Raw genomic sequence first — 12,825 nt, 5'->3', positions numbered from 1 at the left:
AGTAAATTCACTAGTAGTTATTTGTTGTATTGCTATTTTAATATTTATATTCAGTGTTTAATCTAAGTGTAATATTTATTATTTAGCAATTAATGGTATTAAATCAGATGTTATGTTATTTAATACTAATAGCATTCTATAATGCTATTTGATATTGGTAAAATGAGACTGCTCTGTGGCTGAAAGGTTTTTAAATTAGATCAGCTAATGCTGCACTAGCTGAAATTGGTTTTGAGTCAGATCAGTTAATGCTGCACTAGCTGAAACTGGTTTTGAGTCAGATCAGTTAATGCTGCACTAGCTGAAACTGGTTTTGAGTCAGATCAGTTAATGCTGCACTAGCTGAAACTGGTTTTGAGTCAGATCAGTTAATGCTGCACTAGCTGAAACTGGTTTTGAGTCAGATCAGTTAATGCTGCACTAGCTGAAACTGCTTTTGAGTCAGATCAGTTAATGCTGCACTAGCTGAAACTGGTTTTGAGTCAGATCAGTTAATGCTGCACTAGCTGAAACTGTGTGTGTGTGTCTCCTCAGCCTCTGGGTTGGGGCGTCTTCAGTCCCGGTTATTTCTTCAGGTTAAAAATGTCAGCATCATAAATAAAATAATAATTTACAGTACACTTATAGTTATAATATAATGGTAGTAATTCAATTCAATTCTTTATTTATCACAGACACTAGTACAAGGTCCATATCAGAGTATAGAGTATAAAAGTCAGACAGAATAAAATGATTTAAAAACAAGAAGACAAAAGACAAGAAAACAAGACAAAACAACCCATCAAGGCAAGTCAAAACAAACCATCAAGACAGCAAGACAAAACAAACCATCAAGCATATAAGCACTCTCTCCAATGCCTCCTAAGCTTAGAGGAGTACCTCAAGGAGTTCTTAACTGGGTTCACTAGAGCTTCAATTATACTATTTTGTGAGAGATCCAGGCGGCACATGAATTTGTACATTATATTTCTAAGGACTGCCTCACAAGTTGGCACACTGGAGAAGACAAACAAGTAGCTGGCACTAAACCATCTAGGTAGCAGCAATCTCATAGTGTCATTATAGGCAACTGTAAGCTGCTTTTCTTATATCTACACCATAAATAAGCAGTATACATAGGTGTACAAAAGGCTTTAAACAAAGAGCATTTCACATTAAAAGAGCACATACTGAACTTGCAAAGTAACATGTTAACCTGGGCATATAATTTGCGGCGTTGACGATAGATATCTTTATCATCACTAAGATCATCTGAGATTACGTGACCAAGATACTTTACTTCTTTACACACCACAAGTGGGCTATTACACAGATAGAAAACAGGGAAAGTCATTTTTTTATCCTCTCTGCTTCTAACTATCATGACATTGCTCTTTTTCACATTAAATTTAATGTCATACTCAAGACCATATTGTGTGCATACCTTAAGTAGTTGCTGTAAGCCAGCACTGCATGGACTAACAATGGCCAGATCGTCTGCATACACGAAATGGTTAATGAGAGAGCTACCAACCAGGCAGCCTCAGTTGGATTGACAAATCATTCATGCATACATTAAATAAGGCAGGGGATAATAATCCACCTTGCCGGACACCATTAGATACATAGAATGGGGAGGATATTCCACAGCCCCATTTGACCCTCATTGTCTGGTGACTGTACCAGTATACTAGAATCCTGATAATGACCTTTGGTACCCCTCTCTGCAGTAATTTTATAAATAATTTTCCATGGTTGACTATCAAAATCCTTAGAGGCATCTAAAAAACACATAAATACGGTTGAGTTCTGATCCACATTGCAACCATTTCCTTTAAAGCAAATATACACATATCGGTGCCATGTTTCCTTTTAAAGCCAAACTGATTATCTGATGTTAGTAGAAAAGTATCAAGCCTTGTAATGAGGACACGTTCCAAAACTTTGGATGGAATACTAGAAAGCGCTATTGGTCTGTAGTTGTCAATGCTATTCAGTTTCCCGGCTTTATCTTTTAGGACTGGAACTAGCAATATGGAGAGAAGTGAATCAGGCAGCACCCCAAGGATAAGGAGCCCAGTAAAGCACATTGATAATAAAGGACAGAGTTTCTGACTCCCATACTTCTAAGTGTTCTGCATAGATATGGTCCATGCCGCACCCCTTGTTATTATCTAACATTGAGATTGCATCTAAAATTTCATCAGGTCTAACTTCATTCTCATTTGGATCAATGTTATTTAACACAAAGGGTTCACTCTTAATACAGTTAAACAGTTCTTGATAATGTTCACGCCATTTCTCAGCTATTTTCTCAGTACCAGACACTCCCTCTATATCAGAGGGGAGGGAGGTTTTACAGTTGTTTAACACTTTGACCTCCTTCCAGAAGTCATAGTAATTATTACTCTGCAACTTTTTAGCAAGTGCATCAGCTCTCATAGTGTTTTCCTTCCTTTTAATAAAGCGAAGAGCATATTTCAATTTTGCATTTGTGGACTTCTTACAATGGGCCTTGTCTAGGCCTACCTGATTCAGACCAAGTTTTCTGGCTGCAGTATGTAACACACCCACATGGTCAGCCAGGTTTTGCATTACAATGTATTTTGTTTCTCTGTGTAGTAAGATAAGTACTTGATGTAGTAAGGCTGTTGACAATATTGTCATACAAGGAACATAATTCAAGACCATAGTTAGAGTTCTTACAATTCATGTCCTGGCACAGCAATGCATTTTTAGGTAATTCAATCAAACCCAACAGCTTGTCAGTTGATGAAAAGTATTTGCGCTTTTCCTCCTCAGAGAGTTTTACCCAATCTAGCTTGCTAACATTGTTTGCCTCATTGTTTGGAGCCAATGCAGGGATAATATAAACATTCAGTAACATAGATATGGGTATATGGTCAGAAATAGCCATGTCATACTTTATCACCATATCTACAATAGAGGAATGAGCATCTGCAGTACACATTAAATGGTTAAGCCAGGAAGTAGTCTGCCAGGCGTCACTGACATATGTAAAACTGCTGTCAGGCAACAACAGCTGACTAGTTAAAAACAATTTATTTTCATTACAGAACTCTATCATATCTCTAGCAAATAGTGAATTATTGTCTGATAGATCAGCATTAAAATCCCCAATAATATACACACATGTAGAATCATAGTCCTCAATAAATGAGCGCAAGAAAGTTAATCTGCTTAAAAATTCATCCTCTGACTGGTTGGATTCGTAGGGCATATAAATGTTTATGATAACCATCCTCTTATCATCAAAGTTAATCTCAAAGCCAATAGTCCAGTCCACATTCATTCTCTTCACAGACACAATAGGGTCATATTTCTTATTCCATAATATTGCAACACCCCCTGGTATTCTTCCTCGCACAATCTTAGTGCTGAGGTCTGTGGTGGACTCACCGGCACCGTGGAAGTCTTTATTCAGAACGTTTAGCTTATCCAGATCTTGTTTGGGAAGCCAAGTCTCTTGAAGACAGAGAATGTCACACTGTTCCAACAGCGAGTTAACATTGGTATTCCTTGCCTTATCTGCATTGCTATGTCCATAGTAATAATTATACATTATATGTTAATAGTAATAATATTAAAGTAATAATATAATAATTGTGTTAAGATAATAATATAATAAAAATAATAGTGGTTATATAAATGATAATAATAAAAAAATAATATTAATACAGTTAATATAATAATATAGTGTTAATATAACTATGACCAACAGAGGGCGGTGAAAGCGCAGTGAGAGGACCGCTGGTTTATTGTGATGCTCTGCTTTAGAAGGTTTCTAGTGAACTTTTAAAAGCTGAAATAGTGTGATGCTTCCATCACCAACGCAGAACTTCTGTCTGCCCACTCAGAGTGAACATCCTGCGTTGGTCGACTTGAGTTTTAAATGTTGATTTTTTTTCCCTGGTACCGGAATGTGAGGCCTCACTTCCTCTTCAACAGGAAGTTACATTTGGTTTCACAGAACTGCCACACACACCCACGCACCAAATTTAAATGAGGTGTGTATGTGTGTCTGTGTGTGTCTGTGTGTGTGCATGTATGGGGAAATGATGACTTATAACTTTCAGATTTCCCCTGACACACAGTAACACACACACACACACACACACACACGTCATGGTGATGTTTCCATGTTAACTGACAGGCGAGGGTTTCTCTCACAGTCTGGGGGGTTTGTGGGCAGGGCTTACTGTGGTAAGGGGGTGTGGTTTCCCGTAAATCATTCTGTCCATCTCATACCAGAAATATGGCCCTACTATTACATAGATATTAAGTTACCTTAACTAGATACTAAGTTACCTTAACCTAGATACTAAATTACCTTACCTAGATACTAAGTTCCATTACCTAGATACTAAGTTACCGTAACCTAGATACTAAGTAACATTACCTAGATAGTAAGTGACATTAACTAGATACTAAGTAACATTACTGTGATACTAAGTGACCTTAACTACATACTAAGTTACATTAACCTAGATACCTAATTACCTAGATACTAACAGACACTAGAGAGATACTATTAGAACAAGCCGTTTATCACATGATGTATTTAATAAGAAGGTTTACAAGAGGAAGATAGAGTCTGAGGAGCAAGATGGCCACCGATCATGGTTTCATGATCAGCTGGTAATGCTTGAAGCCTCTGCCTGTAACGTAACCCTTCAGCCCCTGGAGTTCAACCATCGCCTGTTTCTGGAAGCCCTCGTCGTCCAGCTGCACACAAGGACATTTGTCAGAAGAAAGAGAAACAACAATATATCTTGTTCTACAGTGAGGTGAACCTGGTTCTACAGTGAGGTGAATCTGGTTCTACAGTGAGATGGTACCTGGTCCTACAGTGAGGTGAACCTGGTTCTACAGTGAGATGGTACCTGGTCCTACAGTGAGGTTGTACCTGGTTCTACAGTGAGATGGTACCTGGTCCTACAGTGAGGTTGTACCTGGTTCTACAGTGAGATGGTACCTGGTCCTACAGTGAGGTTGTACCTGGTTCTACAGTGAGATGGTACCTGGTCCTACAGTGAGGTGAACCTGGTTCTACAGTGAGATGGTACCTGGTCCTACAGTGAGGTGAACCTGGTTCTACAGTGAGATGGTACCTGGTCCTACAGTGAGGTGGTACCTGGTCCTACAGTGAGGTGGTACCTGGTTCTACAGTGAGGTGAACCTGGTTCTACAGTGAGGTGGTACCTGGTTCTACAGTGAGGTGGTACCTGGTTCTACAGTGAGGTGGTACCTGGTTCTACAGTGAGGTGAACCTGGTTCTACAGTTAGGTGGTACCTGGTCCTACAGTGAGGTGAGCAGTACCTGTTTGGATGCCTGGTCCAGCTGAGAGATCTGAAGCAAAGCCAAACCCCTAGAGCCCTGGACACACACACACACACACACACACACACACACACACACACACACACACACCATACACACACACATGCGTGTGCACACGTTAGTTATGTGATCGGTGATGGTGAGTTGGGGTTGGTTAATGTGTTTTGGTGTTGGTTGTGATGGTTGGTTATGATGGTTATTTAGAGTTGTTTGTGATGCTTTTTGATTGTAAGTTAGTCATGGTTAGTCTGTAATAGTTGTTAATTACCTGTTTAGAACGATGGCGGACGACTTCTCTCTTCAACACTGAACAGAAAGTCTGGTTCTGACAGAAAGAAGGGTTGAGTGACAGACTGATCTCAAACCAGCAGTCCTATTGAGGGTTGAGTTAGGGAGACAGACTGATCTCAGACCTGCAGTCCTATTGAGGGTTGAGTTAGGGAGACAGACTGATCTCAGACCTGCAGTCCTATAGGGTTGAGTGACAGACTGATCTCAGACCAGCAGTCCTATTGAGGGTTGAGTGACAGACTGATCTCAGACCAGCAGTCCTATTGAGGGTTGAGTGACAGACTGATCTCAGACCAGCAGTCCTATTGAGGGTTGAGTTAGGGAGACAGACTGATCTCAGACCTGCAGTCCTATTGAGGGTTGAGTGACAGACTGATCTCTGACCAGCAGTCCTACTAGAGCAGGGGTTCCCAAAGTGGGGGTCGCGGGACGCCGAGGGGTGGGTCGCGAAATGATTTCCATAAATCCCCCAAAAAATTTTTTTTATTATTATTATTTTTTTTTTTTAAATACAGAAAAATTCAGCCATAGTTGTAAAAATTATGAAACATGGTAGTTAAAATTCAAATAAAACTACAGATTTTCCTCCTGAGGTGATTACGACAGATTAACGATAGCATCATTTGTAGGTGTCGGGTCACTTTACGGCCGGTTGCACCGTCGATATTTACGCCACTGCTCCACACACAGTAAACATCACAAAGCGGACCAGTAGATTTTCTCTGAACTAGCTCATTGATGATTTTTCAAAATGAAACGTTGGTTAATACCGAGCAAAGAAAAGACAGAGAGGCCAGCGGAGGAGGCAGAGAGGCCAGCGGAGGAGGTTGAGATTAACGCTGAAACAGCAACAATGTACATATGTTTACAACAGTTTATGGATATTACCCTGACTGAGATATTCTTCTGTTCAAATGGAAATGAAAGTAATGTTTCAAAGTTAAGTTAAGTTAAGTTAAGTTTGCAAATGACAGCAATACTGTGCACTCATGTTACTTATTATTTTGACTGATGTATTCTGCTTTTTATCAAACAGTAAATTTCTATATGAAAAATCATAACAGGCTGCTCTGTTCTTTTGTGTTGTCGTTAAGCCCGTGTTTGGATAAGCCTAGTGCATATGGCCTGTGCGCACATTTTATTTTATTTTTTCAGTTACATCCGGGGATAGTGGGGGTCGCCAGTCTCTGGCACCGTTATTTTGGGGGTCGCGGGTTGAAAAGTTTGGGAACCCCTGTACTAGAGGATTGAGTTAGGGAGACAGACTGATCTCAGACCTGCAGTCCTATAGGGTTGAGTGACAGACTGATCTCTGACCAGCAGTCCTACTAGAGGATTGAGTGACAGACTGATCTCAGACCAGCAGTCCTATTGAGGGTTGAGTTAGAGTGTTAAGACTGATTAGATATGAACCTGATGTCTGATTAGATTTGTTAGACCTATATACTACTAGATGAGTTAGATTAATGGTCCTCATGGTTAGATACTACTAGATGAGTTAGATTAGTGGTCCTCAGGGTTAGATACTACTAGATGAGTTAGATTAGTGGTCCTCAGGGTTAGATACTACTAGATGAGTTAGATTAGTGGTCCTCAGGGTTAGATATTACTAGATGAGTTAGATTAGTGGTCCTCAGGGTTAGATACTACTAGATGAGTTAGATTAGTGGTCCTCAGGGTTAGATATTACTAGATTAGTTAGATTAGTGGTCCTCAGGGTTAGATACTACTAGATGAGTTAGATTAGTGGTCCTCAGGGTTAGATACTACTAGATGAGTTAGATTAGTGGTCCTCAGGGTTAGATACTACTAGATGAGTTAGATTAGTGGTCCTCAGGGTTAGATTCTCACCTCGACAACGCAGCGCTCCATCTTCTTCAGGAAGTAGGGCAGGTCCAACTTCTCAGATGTTCTCTTCAGAAGGTTCTGGAAGAATCTGAGGACCTCCATGAGGACACAGCCGTGGAGCTGGAGGAGGGAGGAGGTTAGGGGGGGTTAGGGTCAGGAGGGTTAGGGTCAGGAGGGTTGGGGGGGGGGGGGTAAAAGTTATGGATAAGGTGAAGAGGGTTAGGGTTAGCATGGGTTAGGGTGAGGAGGGTTAGGAGGAGTAGGGTTAGAATGGGTTAGGGTTAGCATGGTTTAGGGTTAGCATGGGTTAAGGTTAGCATGGGTTAGCGTTACCATGGGTTACCATGTGTTAGAATTACCATGGGTTAGGGTTACCATGGGTTAGGGTTAGCATGGGTTAGTGTTAACATGAGGTACCTTGCGGTTGACTCTGATTTGGTCGAAGGAGGAGCCAGCCAAAAGGATTCTGCTGTCCAGGTCTTCCATCTAACAACAACAACAACAACAACAACACAACACTCATTACTCATTATCAGCCTCTATAACTGTGTGTGTGTGTGTGTGTGTGTGTGTGTGTGTGTGTGTGTGTGTGTGTGTGTGTGTGTGCACTCACCCCAGTGGTATTCATGTCCAGCATGGTGTCCAGACTGTTTAAATCAATACACGTCTTACATTCACACTCAGCTGTCTCACCCCCCCAGCACCCCCACAGCACCACACACACCAGCACAGTCCAGCCACCCGGCATTCTGTCTGTCTCTCTCTGTGTCTGTCTGTGTGTTGCCGATATATATCATCTCAGGTGCTTCCTGTCAGGTGACCCTACTTCCTGTTCTGATCCAGGTCATCGTCATGGTTACGCTGCCCTAGATCTGGGAGAGGGTCTTGAGATCAAAATCAATAATCAATTAGGCGAAGTGGAGGTGAGGTGAGGTGAGGTGAGGTGAGGTGAGGTGAGGTGGAGGAGAGGTCTGGGTGTGGTGAGATGGGGGTGAGGGAGAGGTGGAGGTGAGGTGGAGGGAGGTTGGGGGAGGTGGGGGTGACGTGGGGGTGAGGGTGGACCAGACAGGGTGAGGAGCAGTTTCCTGTGGGGGAGTACTAATCTAACTCATCTAGAGGGGGGGAGTTCCTGTTCCACTGGAAGGTTTCATTTTGACGTCTTCAAACCAACTCAACCCAGTACAGATCAATACTGATCCATATATCATCTATAATGTAATCACATATCAATACTGATCCATATATCATCTTTAATGTAATCACAGATCAATACTGATCCATAATCTATAATGTAATCACAAATCAATAATGATCAATTTATCATCTACTGTATATAATTTATAATATACATTTATCTTAACTTGGTGGTGTATCGAGTCTGTATTTAATGTACATATCCAGATATGTCTGTATTTTAATTTTCATATCCATATATGTCTGTATTTAATGTACATATCCAGATATGTCTGTATTTAATGTGCGTCTCTTGAATCAAACCAAGACACAGAAGTTCCCCACAATGAGTTTATTAAGTGTTTTCAGGCCAATAAATATAAAATAAATATAAATCATTTAAATAACATAAAATAATTCAAATAATTTACATACATACTTTAATCAGAGTTTATATAAATATTGAAATTCTGTAAATAAAATAAACAAATTGTGTATAAATAATAAAATACTTCAGCTAAGAATAATCCCATTTTATATAAATATTTAAATAAGTTGATAAGACTAATGCAATTACAAATAAATACTCAAATACTTTAAATATTGAAACACGCGGGCCAGATGTAAACGCTTTATAAAAGTATAAACTAATCACATAGTCCTCCTAAGTTTAGCTAGCACAGGGAGCGCCCTCTTCCTGGGCGCCCGTCGGCATCGTAGGCTCCTCCTCTTCCTCCCGGCCAATGAGCTCGCTGCGTCGTACAGCCAAGGCAGCTCCCACAATGCCTTGTGCTGTACTACAGAGCTATTGGTCTGAAATGACGGAGTCAGTGTTATAATATATCTCTATCTTCTACCAGTTGTATCTCTCTATTGTACATGTAATATGTTATATTCTACTTTGTTGTATCTCTATGTTTTACATGTTGGATCTCTATATGATATTCTACCCGTTGTTTCTCTACCTGTATGCGGCCCAGTTGCTCCAGTGTTCTGGTGACCAGCAGGTGGTACTGGTACTTTTTATTCAGCAGTGTCACCATTTCCTGGAGGTACTTCAGGATCCCCGCCACCTCTGCTTTCTTCTCCTCTGATTGGCTATTGTTTGGCAGCTGTCTCGACATCTCATCAAACAGTTTTTCATAAACCTCCAACACCTTCGCCAGCACGATCCTCTTATCGCCATCCTGAGAGAGAGAGAGAGAGAGAGAGAGAGAGAGAGAGAGAGAGAGAGAGAGAGAGAGAGAGAGAGAGAGAGAGAAAGAGAGAGAGAGAGAGAGAGAGAGAGAGAGAGAGAGATCTTCATTCAATTGGGCTAGCGAGAGAGAGATTGAGAGACAGACTTACAGAGAGAGAGAGAGAAAGAGAGAGAGTGAGACAGACTGACAGAGAGAGAGAGAGACACACACACAGACAGACAGACAGAGAGAGAGTCAGACTGACAGAGAGAGAGAGAGAGAGAGAGAGAGAGAGACTTACCTCCATCTTTGAGTCGTTGAGTAATTCTCTGGAAAAGACGGGAGTCCCATTGAACTGAGACTGGCCCTGCAGACAGACAGGAGGATAGACTGTTAGACAGGCCCTGCAGACAGACAGGACGACAGACTGTTAGACAGGCCCTGCAGACTGTCAGACTGTCTCTGTACTGTCTAACCCCCACCTGTTCCTTAATGTCCTGTCTCTGTACTGTCTAACCCCTACCTGTTCCTTAATGACCTGTCTCTGCATGTCTAACCCCTACCTGTTCCTTAATGACCTGTCTCTGCATGTCTAACCCCTACCTGCTCCTTAATGACCTGTCTCTGTACTGTCTAACCCCTACCTGCTCCTTAATGACTGGTCTCTGTACTGTCTAACCCCTACCTGCTCCTAACTAACCTGTCTACTGTCTAACCCCTACCTGCTCCTTAATGACCTGTCTCTGTACTGTCTAACCCCTCCCTGCTCCTTAATGACCTGTCTCTGTACTGTCTAACCCCTACCTGCTCCTTAACGACCTGTCTCTGTACTGTCTAACCCCTACCGTCTCCTTAATGACCTGTCTCTGTACTGTCTAACTCCTACCTGTTCCTTAAAGACCTGTCTGTCTGCCTGTCTGTCTCTCTAGGATCATGGCCACTAACAACCTTTCTGTCTACCTGTCTGTCTCTCTAGGTTCATGGCCACTAATGACCTGTCTGTCTGTCTGTCCGTCCCTCTAGGTTCATGGCCACTAACGACCTGTCTGTCTGTCCCTCTAGGTTCATGACCACTAACGACTTGTCTGTCTACCTGTCTGTCTCTCTAGGTTCATGGCCACTAACGACCTGATGACTGAGCTTCAGAAGGATTCCATAAAGCTCATTTAACTCATTTAACTCATTTGTATAAGTGCTAAGTAGTAGTACCTTAGTAGTATTGCAGTACTGGTGTAGTATACATGTATATGATAACAGTGCTATAGAGTACTATAGAGTAGGACTTCTATACATGTATAGGATATTAGTATTTGGTAGTACTGTGGTAGTATTGCAGTACCTGTAGTAGAGGCTTGATGGTTTCTCTCATCGTGTCTCTCATCTTGTCCGGAACATGAGACGCTGCCAGACAGTCAGACAGACAGACAGATATGACAGATATGCAGAGAGACAGGCAGAGAGACAAACATTTCCCCAGCGACGGCGCCATCCCAGCAGCTGCACACGCTGAAAGTCGCAGGTTCGATTCCCTGTCAGGACGATACAGCCTTTCTGTCTGTCTTTCTGCCTGCCTGTCTGTCCTTCTGCTTGTCTGTCTACTTTTCTCTTGTCTCTCTGTCTGTCTTTCTGCCCGTCTGTATGTCTGTCTGTCTCTCTGTCTTTATATCCGTCCAGTGCAGAGTTCAGGTGAATCAAGTGAGTGTTTTCAGTTCAGATGAGCGCTTTATATATGAGAGAGAGAGAGAGAGGTGGGACGATCGAGGTGTGAAAATGTGGTCTAAAGTTTCCTTTAAATCTTCAAACTTTACGGCACACACACACACACACACACGATCACAACATTATAGCTGTGATGTCATTCTTAATGTCATTCGTCATTCAAATTCCAAAGTGCTGCATTCTAGAAACTTTTTCTTTCAGTTCTCTCTCTCGCTCTCGCTCTCGCTCTCGCTTTCACTCTCTCTCTGTCTCTCGCTCGCTCTCTTTCCCCTTTCTCCACCAATGTATGCATATATATATATACAGTTATATATATGTGCATAATTACATATATATACAGTTATATATATACTGTGTGTATATATATATAATATATTATATATATTATATATATATATATATATTATATAGATTATATAGCGCCTTTCAGGATATTCAAGGTCACTTCACAAGAGTGGGAGGTGAGGGTGTGTGTGTAGGCGAGTGAGTGAGTGCCAATGCGCAAGGCGCTGGGTGGGGTCGTGGGTTAGAGGCCATAGGCCTCAGAGAAAAGGTGCGCTTTCGTGTGCTTTTTAAAAGTCTCCATGGAAGGGAACATTGTATGTTTTATACATTATATATATATTTTATACATTGTGTGTTTTATATATAATTGATAGTTAAAGTATTTTTTTTCTTATAAACTGATCCTTGAGGTGTATTTTTCATTTGCCAAACGTTGATCCAATATACAATAAAAGGGGATAGTAAGAGTTTTGCGCTGTTCATTTATTCAAATTCTTCCACCCCTGAAAAAAGTGGGCCGGTATGGGCCTGAAACTCCCGGGCTGAAGGGCTGGACATCAGGACTTCTTCTATATAGGGCCCAGAATTTGGTGCTACGCCCCTGAGTGTGGGTATAGGTGTCAAGTCCTCCTGGAAAATGAAATCAGCATCTCCATAAAGCTTGTCAGCAGAAGGAAGCATGAAGTGCTCTAAGACGTCCTGGTAGACAGCTGCGTTGATTTTGGACTTGATAAAACACAGTGGACCAACACCAGAACATCTTCTGGTGAGGGTCCACTGTGTTTTCACACTGGACTTCAAGCAACTTGGATTCTGCTTGGATTCTGTGCCTCACCTTCATTCCTCGTTCAGACTCTGGGACCTTGATTTCCAAATGAAATTAGCGACAGATCAGTTCTCTTAGCCTAGGACGCCTCTGATGTTGTCTCTGTTTCAGGAGTGGCTTGACACGAGGAATGCAGCAGTTGTAGTAGCCCATGTCCTGGATAC

The 12,825-nt window shown here is 41.6% G+C and overlaps 2 protein-coding genes across 3 annotated transcripts; both read right to left on the bottom strand.

The window, feature by feature from the left end:
- Positions 1-4,617: 4,617 nt before the first annotated feature.
- On the bottom strand, positions 4,618-8,202 carry LOC311367501 (uncharacterized protein; the record flags this gene model as incomplete). The annotated part of the gene is made up of 6 exons (XM_084486337.1): positions 8,094-8,202; positions 7,898-7,966; positions 7,484-7,600; positions 5,610-5,666; positions 5,321-5,377; positions 4,618-4,725 (listed from the first exon to the last, which is right to left on the bottom strand). The coding sequence occupies exons 1-6, from the start codon at positions 8,115-8,117 to the stop codon at positions 4,618-4,620; spliced, it is 432 nt and encodes a 143-aa protein (XP_084342463.1). The 5' UTR covers positions 8,118-8,202.
- Positions 8,203-8,990: 788 nt separating this feature from the next.
- On the bottom strand, positions 8,991-11,511 carry ifng1 (interferon gamma 1). 2 transcript variants are annotated; one of them, XM_084486576.1, is made up of 4 exons: positions 11,171-11,511; positions 10,133-10,235; positions 9,619-9,840; positions 8,991-9,466 (listed from the first exon to the last, which is right to left on the bottom strand). In XM_084486576.1, exons 2-4 carry the CDS (start codon positions 10,136-10,138, stop codon positions 9,305-9,307), a joined length of 390 nt encoding a protein of 129 aa, XP_084342702.1. In that variant the 5' UTR covers positions 10,139-10,235; positions 11,171-11,511; the 3' UTR covers positions 8,991-9,304. The 2 variants fall into 2 exon arrangements, with proteins under 2 accessions (XP_084342702.1, XP_084342701.1); XM_084486575.1 differs by having other exon boundaries at positions 10,133-10,198.
- Positions 11,512-12,825: the final 1,314 nt, after the last annotated feature.

This window comes from Micromesistius poutassou (assembly GCF_964030765.1).
Source record: "Micromesistius poutassou genome assembly, chromosome: 22".
NCBI lineage: Eukaryota > Metazoa > Chordata > Actinopteri > Gadiformes > Gadidae > Micromesistius > Micromesistius poutassou.
This window is presented reverse-complemented; position numbering and strand designations above follow the sequence as displayed.